The 13,252-nt window shown below is 40.1% G+C and overlaps 1 protein-coding gene across 3 annotated transcripts in view; it reads right to left on the reverse strand.

Annotated features, from left to right (window-relative positions):
- The window catches only part of CNTNAP4 (contactin associated protein like 4), a 273,095-nt gene that overhangs the window by 15,213 nt on the left and 244,630 nt on the right, over positions 1-13,252 (reverse strand). For all 3 annotated transcript variants that reach the window (XM_021097085.1, XM_021097086.1, XM_021097087.1), the window contains 4 exons: positions 8,735-8,974; positions 6,182-6,406; positions 4,415-4,548; positions 3,484-3,571 (listed from right to left, as the gene is read on the reverse strand). In XM_021097085.1, the coding sequence (XP_020952744.1) occupies positions 3,484-3,571; positions 4,415-4,548; positions 6,182-6,406; positions 8,735-8,974 (687 nt within the window). The remainder of the gene's footprint in view (positions 1-3,483; positions 3,572-4,414; positions 4,549-6,181; positions 6,407-8,734; positions 8,975-13,252) is intronic.

Below are 13,252 nucleotides of genomic sequence, written 5' to 3' on the forward strand. Positions count from 1 at the left end.
AAAACAAGCAACAAGATTTAAAAAAAAAAAAAAATGGGCGTAAGACTTAAATAGACATTTCTCCAAAGAAGACATATGGATGGCCAGTAGGCATGTGAAAAAAAGGCTCAACATCACTAATTACTAGAGAAAGGCAAACCTAAACAACAGTGAGGTACCACTTCACACTGGTCAGAATGGCCATCATTAATAAGCCTACAAGTAACAAATGCTAGAGATGGTGTGGACAAAAGGGAACCCTCCTACACTGTTGGTAGGAATTTAATTTGGTACAATCATTATGGAGAACAGTATGGAGGTTCCTCAGAAAGCTAAATATAGAACTATCCTATGATCCAGCAATCCCACCCCTGGGCATATATCTGAACAATGTATAATTCAAAAAGATACGTGCACCCCTATGTTCAGAGCAGCACTATTCACAATAGCCAAGACATGGCAATAATCTAAATGTCCATCGAGGGATGAGTGGATTAATAGAATGTGGTATATATACACAATGGAATACTACTCAGCCATAAAAAAGTATGAAATAATGCCATTTGCAGCAACATGGATGCAACTAGAGATTCTCATATTAAGTGAAGTAGGTCAGAAAGAGAAAGACAAATACCATGTGACATAACTCATATGTGGAATCTAAAATATAGCACAGGGAGTTCCCATTGTGGCACAGCAGAAACGAATCTAAGAACCATGAGGTTGTGAGTTCGATCCCTGGCCTCACTCAGTGACTTAAGGATCCAGCGTTGCTGTGAGCTGTGGTGTAGGCCAGAAGCTACAGCTCTGATTAGACCCCTAGCCTGGGAACCTCTATAAGCCAAGGGTGTGGCCCTAAAAAAGCAAAAAGACAAATAAAATAAAATATAGCCCAAATGAATTTATCCACAGAAAAGAAACAAACTCATGGACATAGAAAACAGACTTGTGGCTGCCAAGTGGAGGGAGGAGGAAGCGGGATGAGCTGGGAGTTTGGGGTTAGTAGATGCAAACTACTCCATTTAGAATGGATAAGCAATGAGGTCCTGCTGTATAGCTCAGGCTACTACATCCAGTCTCTTAGGATAGAACATGATAGAAGAAAATAAAAGAAAGGGAATGTATATGTGGAGATACACACACACACACACACACACACACACACACACACACACCTGGGTCACTTTGCTGCATAGCAGAAATTGGCACAACAATATAAATCAACTATACTCTAATAAGAAAATTCAACTAAAAAAAGATTCTCTCCAGAACAACTCTCTGGAAAATTAACAGCTCCATTTTAGCATCTATTTTAGTATAAATTAATACACCATGTTAAAATATAATAATATACTACATAACATTTTGTTCTAAATTCATATACCATACTAAATGACCATAGTTACCAGTCTCCTTTGAATTGCAAATGATTTAAATCTGGCATTAGTTCCTGGTCAAGATCCATACCTTAAGCATATACCAAATAAATTCTTACTTATGCTTCTAGCAGAATGAATGAATTCAGACTACAGAGTTCATTGCTGATTTTGGACTTTAATCTTATTTTCCAGCATGAATGATATGCCTTTTAATAATATGTATCCTTGAATAAATATATTAACAACTTTATTTCTGTACTAATCTCCCATAGTCATTACAAAAAGGAAAACAAATATTTATATCATGAATGTTATTATTCTACCGTTTGGTTAAGACAATCTTCCTCAAAGAATGCAGATCAGTTTTCCCTTTATTTTATAATATATTTAACATATTTCTACTCACACAAAGTGATTTCCTCAGTAAGTATGGCATTACCGTTGAAGATGTTATTTCTTCAAAAACATGATTTTATCAACATGATGCATAATTGTTAGAATTTTTTATCTTGTATTTTACATTTTTATGTAATGCCTCATCTCAGACCCTTGCTAGACGGAGGAACTCTTGAGATGAGGATTTGTTATAATTATTTGATTTTTATTACTATGGTAATATGATTGCATTTATGTAATTTGCATTATGAAACTCACTTGGAATTTTCCAGTGAAGCTTTCCAAATATCTAAGTAGTCCTTGGCACATATTTTTTATGTTCACTACAGCATTCTACGAGAACAATACCATTTATGCATTCCCCTGTTTGTATGAAGAGTAAAAGCATATAGTGTTGGGGCTTATCATACCTAGTACTTGAAAGCCTACAAATATTTATACACTTAACTGCTGATCTTCTCCAGGGCCCACATTTTGATCATTCATCCATAGGTTTCAGCAAACATTCTTAAGATTCTGAGATTATGTATAGGGAATGTGAGAAATGACACCTTGAGGACCAAGAAACTGGAATGGTCCAAACATTAAAAGATTCTCGGAGTTCCCATCATGGCGCAGTGGTTAAAGAATCCGACTAGGAACCATGAGGTTGCGGGTTCGATCCCTGCCCTTGCTCAGTGGGTTAACGATCCGGCGTTGCCGTGAGCTGTGGTGTAGGTTGCAGACGCGGCTCGGATCCTGCGTTGCTGTGGCTCTGGTGTAGACTGGTGGCTACAGCTCCCATTCGACCCCTAGCCTGGGAACCTCCATATGCTGCGGGAGCGGCCCAAGAAATAGCAAAAAGACAAAATAAATAAATAAATAAATAAATAAAATAAAAATAAAAGATTCTCTTCACTATCTTGGACAAAATACTCCAGGTGAGTGTCAACACCACACCAGGAATGAAAACCAGGCTATAGGAAGTCTCCCACCCCCACTTTCACAACCACTAAAAAGAAAACCCCTTTTAAAATTTACCACCACTCTTTCCATGTAGTCCTTGTGAGCAAATATGGAAGAAAAAAAGGATAGATATTTTGATGTTAAAATGGCAAGAGTATGTTTCTACAGAACTCAGTGCTATAATCAGAAGGAACTGGTGGGTAGAAATAAAAATTACAAGGCATTTAGACAGACACTGGGTCAGATGTCACTGGGCTCCAGCAAAAGCGGCCACTGCATCTCAACAGGGCAAAAACAGGATTCCGGCCACAATGGAAACATATTCACTAGCCAGCAGAAAAGCACAGCTTTCTTCATTTTCTTTTAGAGCTAATCCTCGTTTTATCATTAGATGACAGGTGGTATATCTGGCAGCTGACTGACACACAGTCCATTATTTCTACCTTTATTATTGGGTATTTTTGAAGTGGGAGAGCAATCGCGTGTCTCATGATGCTGGACTGACGCCTGGCCGACACCATGGAGGCATTAAAATCAAAGGAGCATGCCTACTCATCTTGCACGAGGTCCCTGCTCATAATTACAAACCCTCTGAGAAAGCGCATTTTCTGTCTTGATTGTCACTCACTTCACAAGTGAAATAAAGAAGATATCTCTTTCAGCATGATTAAACTGCATGCGATGCGCACACGCACGCCTGTGTATTTATATGTTTGGAAGTTGACTCTTTTGGTCTGTGTTTATGCCTCGGGGTTGCGGGGGAAAGGCCATTCCTTTTACTTACCTAGAATCCTGCCCAGTACGAGAGATCTGATTGCGCTGAGTTCTGTACCTGATGCCAGGTGGACTTGTCTCCTGGCATTCTCGTCAATCTACAGCATTGTTACATGAGATGCAAACATCCAAATGGATGCCGTTGTTGAGAAGACGACAGAAAGCAGTGGAAGAGAAAAGAGTAAAACAGGCAACTGTTAATATGGCCCCAGAGATTTAAAAAAGCAAAATTGAAAGCACCAGCCACTTATATAAAGGTGAATATTATTTTCTAAACTATTTCCATGCTACCCTCAGATACCACGGCACCCCACCTTCTAGCCCTGATATCACTTTATTTTTCTCCACTGTACAAGAAATTCAAAATGGGGAAAACCAACAAAAAAGATACAAGTTATTTTCATCTTCGTATTTTTACTTAACGAAGTATTTCTACTTGAGTTATTCAGCTAAGAATTTTCTTCCAGATAGAGGGCCGGAACATTACTGCTTGTCTTCAAACACTGGTAGAGTGGATAATTCCACGTCCTCTGCTGTAACTCACATCATTTAAAAATTTCATTGTGATACTGCGATCCCTAATGTCTGTGCTAGAAATACACCTGCATTTATACCCACCTGAAGTAAACTGGTTTCATTAGAGTAGCAATCGTGATAAACCAGAAAGCATTTCCCTCCTGAGCAAAGTCAATCAAGTAGGAAAGTTGGGCCTTCTAAGTATCAAATATTAATAATATCTTGGACAGAATCTTACTGCTTCTGTCCAAACGGAAACACATTTGGACAGAAAACGGAACACATTTGCTGGTCTGTGATCTGTGCCTGAGTAGTACTGAAAAGATGCCTTTATCTAATCTAGCCATTATCAAATTTCTGCTGTAGGTCCTTCCTGTTGGGGATTATAATTGCCCTCCTTGGGTCTATTGCATTTTTTCTCTTACCTCCACAAAGACCACGGCTTCTTCTCTGTTGATCTTTATGTGGTGAAGTTGCCCATCAGCCATGTTTTTGAAATCGAAGTTAACAACATCGGGCTCTTGATATCTATTTAGCTTGTACCTGATCTGCAAACTTCCTAAAGTGGGGGGGGGAGGAGTTATATTTCAATTACAATTGTATTTTAAAAACTGTTTTAAAAAAGGGCACTCAGTCCTTTTTTGTTATTAATTGATTTCTGGGGGAAAAAAAGTCACAAGAGTTTATTTGGATGTACCCTCTCATCATAATTCCTAGAAGTCAGTTTCCATGTGAAAGGGCATATGTTCAAAATTATCAGCACATGTGCTACTAATAAGCAGGCTCTTTTCTGCAAATGTTTAATTTGTCAAGTGTGTTATTAAGCATAGGCAAATCTTGGTACTAGCCTCTAACTTAAAACAAGAAGACTTGGTATTACTATTATGAAATGTCACATTACTGTGGAATATTGCAATAATGTTCTATTTCTGTAATCTCATCTTTCCAAAAAAATATTTGTCATTCCTGAAATGCAATCAATTAATGGAATTATTATAAGCAAATATAGTTTTGCTAAAGATCAGAAATAGTTCTGAGTGGTCATGGTCATGGAATTTGGGATGAAATGAATGATTTTAACCTAAACTTATTATTAGAATTAACACTACTCACTTAGTTGCCAGCAAAGATGTCAATAAATTCACTTCACAGGATATATTCCAGTTTGACAAAAAAAAAAAAAAATGGGGAGTTCCTGTTGTGGCTCAGGGGAGGTGACTCCAACTAGTATCCATTAGGACACGTGTTCGATCCCTGGCCTCGCTCAGCAGGTTAAAGACTGGCATTGCCATGAGCTGTGGTATAGGTCACAGACATGGCTCGGATCCAGTGGTGCTATGGCCATGGTGTAGGCTGGCAGCTATAGCTCCAATTCAGCCCCTAGCCTGGGAACTGCCATATGCCGCGGGTGCAGCCCTAAAAAGCAAAAAAAAAAAAAAAAAAAAAAAAAAAGAAAAGAAAAATGTTCTAATGTATAGAGAGATAAGCTTCCAGCTCAAAATGTACATCTTGAGAAGAAATGACTTATTCAACATTATTATTTTTATTTTGGTGTTTGGTGCCCTTGGGCCATCTTTGATTTAGTGGAAATGGTATATTCACATGTATGTAGGTTCTACTGACAAAATTTTGTCTCTAATCCAGATAAAGGGACAAGAACAAGAGTAAGTGGTTTGCTGAGACAAGGTCTCTTCAGCGCACACACATCCTAAGCCACACAGTATTATCCTGCATTGATGTACTAACATTTTCCACAACTACCTCATTGCCTAAAATCAGAACCAAGAGACTGTTTTGTGAACATTTTCTTATACATTATTCCAGTTTGTTAATATGTCCCCAAGACTTCTCTACTTTGAGTTAAAGGAAATATTTCCTATGTACAAATAGGCATTTTATTTCAAAATGAACTGCAAAACTGATACTGATACTCTTATGAAACAGTAAAGAGATTCTAGCAGTAGGAAAGTATAGTAAAATATTTTATCTACAAAAATTAAAAATTCACATTGAAGAGAGAAAGACATCTTAAGTATTTTAAATAAACCTTTTAAAGTTACAGGAGAGTACTGAAAAAAGCAAAACTGAACGCACAACACAGGCACGGTTTTGTTCCCTGTTTGGAGCTGAAAAAGCAAGAATATGAGAAGGTCCGTATTAATTCAGTTTTCCCTCATGTGTAAAGCACTCACCATTTCTGGCAATGATAACTGAAAGGTATTCTTTATAAAAGGAGCTCACGTAGAGCAGCAAGCTTGGCGTCCGTGTCGTGCGGAAGCTAAACTTGATGGTTTCCCGGCTGAGCTTCACGTCACCCTGAAACGAGGCAGCGTGGGAGCTGGAATTTTTACTTAAGGAGTAATTTTCTTGAAAATTGTAAATGATGGATGCACCAGATCCAAAATAGGCAGAAATCTCTGAAATGATATGCACGTTTCATGTTAAAAAAAATGAGGAACAAGGTTTTGTCTCAGTATAAGAATCAATACTTTTTTTAATTAAAAAAATAATTATCCAATCTTTTTAAAGTCCTTTTACTTACACGAGATTTTAATATCCTAAACTCATACATACATACCCCCCCAAATATTTTTGTACAAAGATGAAGACGTGTGGGGCGCTAACTAGCAAGGGACCCCTGACCTCTGCTTTCTTGCACTGCTCTAAAGGGCAGTTGTGCAACGTGAGCTGTAGAAAATGCTCACGGGTCATGAAGCAACACCTCCATGTCTTCAGCATTTTAGGCCTTTTGTCTGTTTTATTACTCTTCCTATCTGTGACAGGCTTTTTTTTTAGATAATTTTATTTTTTAATTTTTTTTTTTTTTTTTTTTTTTTTTTTGCTTTTTTGACTGCCTTTTTAATGGAGTTCAAGGACCAGGGATCAGATCTGAGCCACAGTTTTGACCTACACTGCAGCTGCAGCAATGCCAGATCCTTTAACCCACCCATGTGCTCGGGCCGGGACTCGAACCTGGGTCCTGGCACTGCACAGCCACAGCCCATCTTGTTGTGCTACAGCAGGAACTCCTATAATATATGCTTTATATCCTACATAATATGTGGATGTGGAATAACACTCCTGATTGCGCTGAGCATGATGAACCGGAAATGGTTTAGATTCAGAAAGTGAAGCCATGCTTTTGTAAAGACATGGTCTTAGTTCTAACTTAAAGGTGAGAAGTACAGAAAGGTAGCAGCAATGATTGATCACCACAGGCTGATTTCAAACAATCACTTATTCCTGATAAAAAGCCAAAGATTTGAAGAGTGCATTGTGGCCAACTTGGTGTTAATTAATCCCAAACACTTCCATCGCAAATCAGGGATTACTTCAATTTGGAGCCAATTTTTACTGAAGTAGAGTTGATTTTATTGAAGCAGAGTTGATCTACAATCTTGTGTGCAGAGCCAATTTTGGTTAGGCTCCTTGAGGAAAAGCTTCAGTAGTCCAGAAACACTTACATAAAGCAACTGAATTAAACTGGCTGACAGTTTTCTATGAGCAACTATGAAGGCGTAGCAAATATTTGTATATTCAGAGATGTCTGTTCAGAACACTGAGCACTGCACTTAATTCTTTTCCTTCTTCCATGACACGGATCAGTGAACAAGACCAGCTGAAAAATGGTCCACTCTTTCACTTCACCAACAGACAGTCGACATCTCACAGAGCATAACACCCGAATATCTCTATTTTGTTACACATCAACATTTGGTGAAAAGTTATTTACATTCCCGGAAACAACACCTGCTTAGTAAAACAGGAAAGTTTCCTGTCTCTGCCCTGCGGACTATCTCCATCAAAAACAACAACTGTGCTTTGAAGAATTTTAAATTTTAGAGCTGCTCCATGGGACAGGTTGTTGACATTTGTATTATTTATTTTTATTTTTTTTTATTTATTTTAGGGCTGCACCCATGGCATAGGGGTTCCCAGGCTAGGCGTCGAATTGGAATGACAGCTGCTGGCCCACGCCACAGCCACAGCAATGCGGGATCTGAGCTGCCTCTGCAACCTACACCACAGCTCTTGGCAATGCCAGATCCTTAATCTACTGAGCAAGGCCAGGGATGGAACCCGCATCCTCATGGATACTAGTCAGATTCATTTCTCACTGCACCACAATGGGAACTCCCTTTTATTTTTTGCTTTTTTAAAAAAAAAATTTTAGGGGACCTTCATATTATTTAAGAGCATTAATTGTAGATAGAAAAGAGGAGATCCAGCAGCTAACACTTTACCACACCAAGAGGCGACTATTAGAGGGTTTGTCATCAATGGACACGAGTTTTTAAAGAACTGAGGCAAATACTGAAATAATGAAGTGTGATTGGCATAAAACAGGCAAAATTTGCTAAAAAAATTTCAGAACCAGAAATACCTTCTTTTCGTCTTTTGTCTTTTTAGGGCCACACCCGTGGCATATGGAGGTTCTGATGCTAGGGATCTAATCAGAGCTGTAGCCACCAGCCTACACCAGAGCCACAGCAACATGGGATCTGAGCTGCATCTGTGACCTACACCACAGCTCACGGCAATGCCGGATCCTTAACCCACTGAGGGAGGCCAGGGATCGAACCAGCAACTTCATGGTTCCTAGTCAGATTTGTTTCTGCTGCGCCATGATGGAAACTCCAGAACCAGAAATATTTTTGTTTCCAACAGCTACAGAGGACAGGACTGTGGGAGGTTTTATTCATGCTGGATAGGCTTTGGCGTGGGGGCACTCCTGTTGCACTCACCATCAGAGCAGAATGGTCCTGTGTATGCAGATGAGGTGCAATCACAAGAGAAGCCACTGGGCTTCTCCCTGCACTTCCCTCCATGGTGGCACAGTTTCCCATAGCTGCTGCAGTGCCCTCTACAGCCTGGCTCCACTCCGGGAGTGACCTTGGCTCTTTCTTCCAGGTCCAACGCCACGCCGTTCAACTGCAAGGACCGAATGCAACCCAGAAAGCCCCTCTGTCGGGTGGCCGTCCCACCTAAAAGGGAAATACTGCAAATGCAAACATGTTCCTAGGTGTTTTATTCAGGATTTAAAGGCCGAATCAAACTGAGGATGGCCAAAATTGTGGCCTAAGTTTGATGAGGCAACATCATTTTGGAAGTAGGATATGGGACGAAATATTACAATTCAAAAGAATAAAAGACAAAGTATGGCTTCCTTTTTTCCCCGAAGTTGAATTTGTTACAGATTGTTTTCTAGAAGAGTTTTAAAATGAGTCTCTTCCTTTCAAAGAAAAACAACATAAAGGCTCTATCTTGCTTTCAATCAAAATAACAGTATTAGGCATAGATATTCACATGTAAAAACCAATTGACCAGAAGCAATTTTATTTATTTTACTTTTTTCTTTTTAGGGCTATACCCATGGCATATGGAAGTTCCCAGGCTAGGGGTCGAATTGAAGCTGTGGCTGCCGGCCTACACCACAGCCACATCAATGCCAGATCTGAGCCAGGTCTGTGACCTTCTCTACAGCTCACTGCAACACCAGATCCTTAACCCACCGAGCAAGGTCAGGGACTGAACCTGAATCCCCATAGATACTAGTTGCGTTTGCAACCCACTGAGCCACAATGGGAATTCCTTCTCTTGCAATTTTAAATAAGCATGTATTTGCGACTAAGTGTGGTTGGTCTTTCATATTGAAACCTGATCCTGATGGTGGCACAGTTTTAACTGAGTGAGAATTAGGAAGGACCCCTTGAGTTTTTCTGACTTGACTGTGTGCTGATGTGGTCTTTGGTGGCTACCCTTTCCTCAAAAACATGCAGCATCAGATTGAGCACCAGACTGTCTGCTTTTGCTGGGAATGATAAAAGCAATGTTCACATATGGAGATACAGGGAAGTCATTCTAGCTTATACCTGAGTTAACCTGAATTTGGTGTTAAGGAGAGTAGCCTGTTCGTGGCCTGTCAGACATACACTGTACATCTGCTTTAACTATTAAAGAAAATGGCACAGTGACCGGAAGTACAGAACGACCATGTGAAATAGAAACATTAAATGCCCCTACTCCTGCGAGGCACCACTTTGATGATAAGACTCCCTTCCCATGTGCCCAGGCTGTACGCACTGTATACGCACTGCTCTTTTTTTGAAACCGTGAAGCAGTGTAACCTCGACTTTAATGTTCTTTGTTCTGACAAGATAAAAAAAATTGTGCTGAAAACCCTGCTTCTCCAGGGCAGTTTCTCAGAATAATCTTGGAAGTGGGCTTTTGGGCTAGTTCTCAGTTCAGCTCAACTAAAATTCCTTTCTAGTCTTCCTATGGATTGTTTATTGATTATTTTCGTTGACAGAATCCTTGAGTTTTCCCAACTTGACTGTGCATTGACATGGTCTTTTGGCTGTTATCCTTTCATCATAAACTTGCAGCATCACACTGAGCACCAGAGTGTTTGCTTTTGTTGGGCAGATTTCCCAGGGAGTTTTTCTAGGTGTTGGACTGGCGTTCATTATTTTAAGCCTGGAAAGAGTCTCCAAACAAATGGGAAAGGGGGTGAATGAAGAAACACAGTGGTGTATACATATAATAATATATTGTTATATATTATTCAACAGATGTCACCCTTGAAGAGATTGACAAAGTTGGTGGGGAGAATCAGACCCTGCTGTCCTAAGGCAGAGGTTCCCAAATGCTATGGAATATGAGTATCACATGGAAAGACTTAAAAATACATGCTCAGGGGCTCACTGCATGAAATACTGATAGTGTGGGCCAGAAATAAGGCTGTGAGGCTAAATGGTCAACAAGCACAGGTGAACCTTGTTCAGACAGTCAACCGACTCCCACATTTAAAGCACTATCTTAACGGGAATGTAAGCTCTGGGTGCACTCACACATAAATGTGTGTCCAGGAATATCATCAATTACTGCTCAGAACTTCAAGTAGGAAAATAACTTAATCTAAATAATCTGGGCAATTCACCCGGAGATGGTTAGAGTGTCATGGAGCCTCTAAAAAAGAGCTTCCTCTTTGAGCAGACAATGCTGCCTCACTGCCAAGGGCAGGTACCTGCTCCTCACCTGGTCTCTCTTCCCAGAACCTGTCCACTCCATTCTCTCCCCTTCATTTGGCTAGTTGCTAATCTAGCCTCGGTCACTTAAGATCTCCTTATGCTCACAGATTAAACAGGGTTTGCTTTTTTTTTTTTTTGTATTTTCTGGACCAAAAATTGACCCTAAAGACCCTAAATAAATAGGCCTTTGTCGTCATCAGCAAGCTTTACAGTTTAACAATTTACTTTGCGTATTATCAGTGTCTCTCCATCAAAATAAGACATTCAATGAAAGCTGTTTCGATCACACTGTGTCCCCAGCACACAGAACAGTGCCTGATACATGAGAGAGATGCCATAACTACTACCACACTAATTATCAATTATCACCAATCATAACTATTATGAGTACACAATGAATTTACTATTGATAAATAACTAACACACTCGTTCATTAAACAGGGTTACACCTCAGGAGCAGAAGATGGGGGCTGGGTGCCTCCCAAGGTGAAGAGAGGGAACAGCCCTGCCACACAGGGATGTTTGGGTCCCTGAGACTGAGAATGATCATAAGACTCAATTTGTCTGAATAAATTAATTCTCTGGTTTTGGATCATGCCGTATCACGAAGGGGAGATGAAAGGAATTCCTGAGAATTTTGGATTCATGGTCCCAAGGCTATTTACAATTCAGATTCATAGACATAATGGTCCTTCTTCAAATGACTGTGTTTCGGTGTCTGTATTCAAATGGCTTCACTTGACATAATCGGTGCCTTTTCGATGAAGAATAGGAACGTCTTATGGGTGGGAGTCATATTTTCTGTCTATACGTCCTGATGAGGAGTGGTATGGAACCAGACATCTTCCAATGCCAGCTGTGTTGGGCAAGCCTGGGAAAGAGTGGGGTTCATCCCGCTTTCAGAACGGTTGGCCCCCTTCTAGTTTCATTCCTCCTACATGGACTCAATCTCCTGCCATCCTTGAAGTCTCTCTTCTCTCCTTACCTTCAAGACATGTCTTCTTTTCTTTCTACATCAAAGCTGCTGTTAAGTCAACTCAGTGAGAGAGTCCAGGGCCCAGAACCAAGTTTTTGAAAGAGATTCTTTGGGCATCCTTGTTGGAGTTTTCTCTCCTGGGTAAGGAAGGCAGCCTGCAGCCTTGGGTTTAGCTCTGGCCCAGGCATTCTTTGGAGGAGAGCCAAATGCTGTGAAGCCTGGATTAGAGGTGTATTCCTGGTGTATTTCATTTACTCGGGGTTACAGTATTTTAAATCATGGTGTAGAGTTTATAGTACACCGTACCACTAAATCACGGTCTGTTATGCATTTGTCACTCTGAAACATCCACCGTCTCTCTGATTTAGGGGTTTATCTCGGTCTGCCAGTGACATAATAATAACTAAATAACCAGGAGTCCAACAACTGAATACATCCATTTTCATCAGTTCCAACTCATTCATGCTTGTTTGTTTTCTGTTATTTTGATTCAGATGCTGAGAAACTAGAGGCACAGAGACATCCAGGGACTAGCCCCAGGCATAGCTGAAAATTTTCTGAATAAACTCTTTTAGTCAGAGGCCGAGTTAGGACTGGAGCCTACAGCTGGCCTTTGGCTACAAGGATGCTCCCCTCCTCACCACACCAAAACATGGTCAAAGGAGAAAATTTCCATTTCCTCCTCCTCCTCAGATCATTTTTGGTTGGAATGGCATTGCAGCCCTGCCAGCTTTATTTAGCAGCCTTTGGCTGGATACTGTGTCTGACACTTGAGGTACAGAGTTATATGCAACCTATGTTGGTCTCAGAGATCTTGCAGCCTAGCAAGAGACTCAGGCAGGAAAACACATGCCTACCCCATGATATTAGTGGTGGAAATATACACCAGAGGGAGAAGAAGATCAGAGGATGGGGATATGAACAGAAAACAATACACGTATGCACATGAGCAACACATGTTTAAACAGCCTTTGGAACAGTGAGAAGAAAATCAACACCCAGCTTTGTAAACAGGCCTTCTTAATAATTCTGTACTTTGAAAGAGTTAATGTTTGCCAAATCAAACAGCTTTAAACTACATTTTTAAATTACCAACGAAAGGCAATCTCTAATTAAATATAAACATATGCAGCACACATATATGGAGGATTTTTACCTTACCATTAGGTTTCAAGTTAATAGCTTTTTTTTTTTTTATTTTAAGATGTAACTGTTCAGGAAAACAAGGCTAGTGTAAACAGGATGGGGTTTGAAAG

The sequence above is a fragment of the Sus scrofa genome, chromosome 6 (assembly GCF_000003025.6).
Source record: "Sus scrofa isolate TJ Tabasco breed Duroc chromosome 6, Sscrofa11.1, whole genome shotgun sequence".
Classification (NCBI taxonomy): domain Eukaryota; kingdom Metazoa; phylum Chordata; class Mammalia; order Artiodactyla; family Suidae; genus Sus; species Sus scrofa.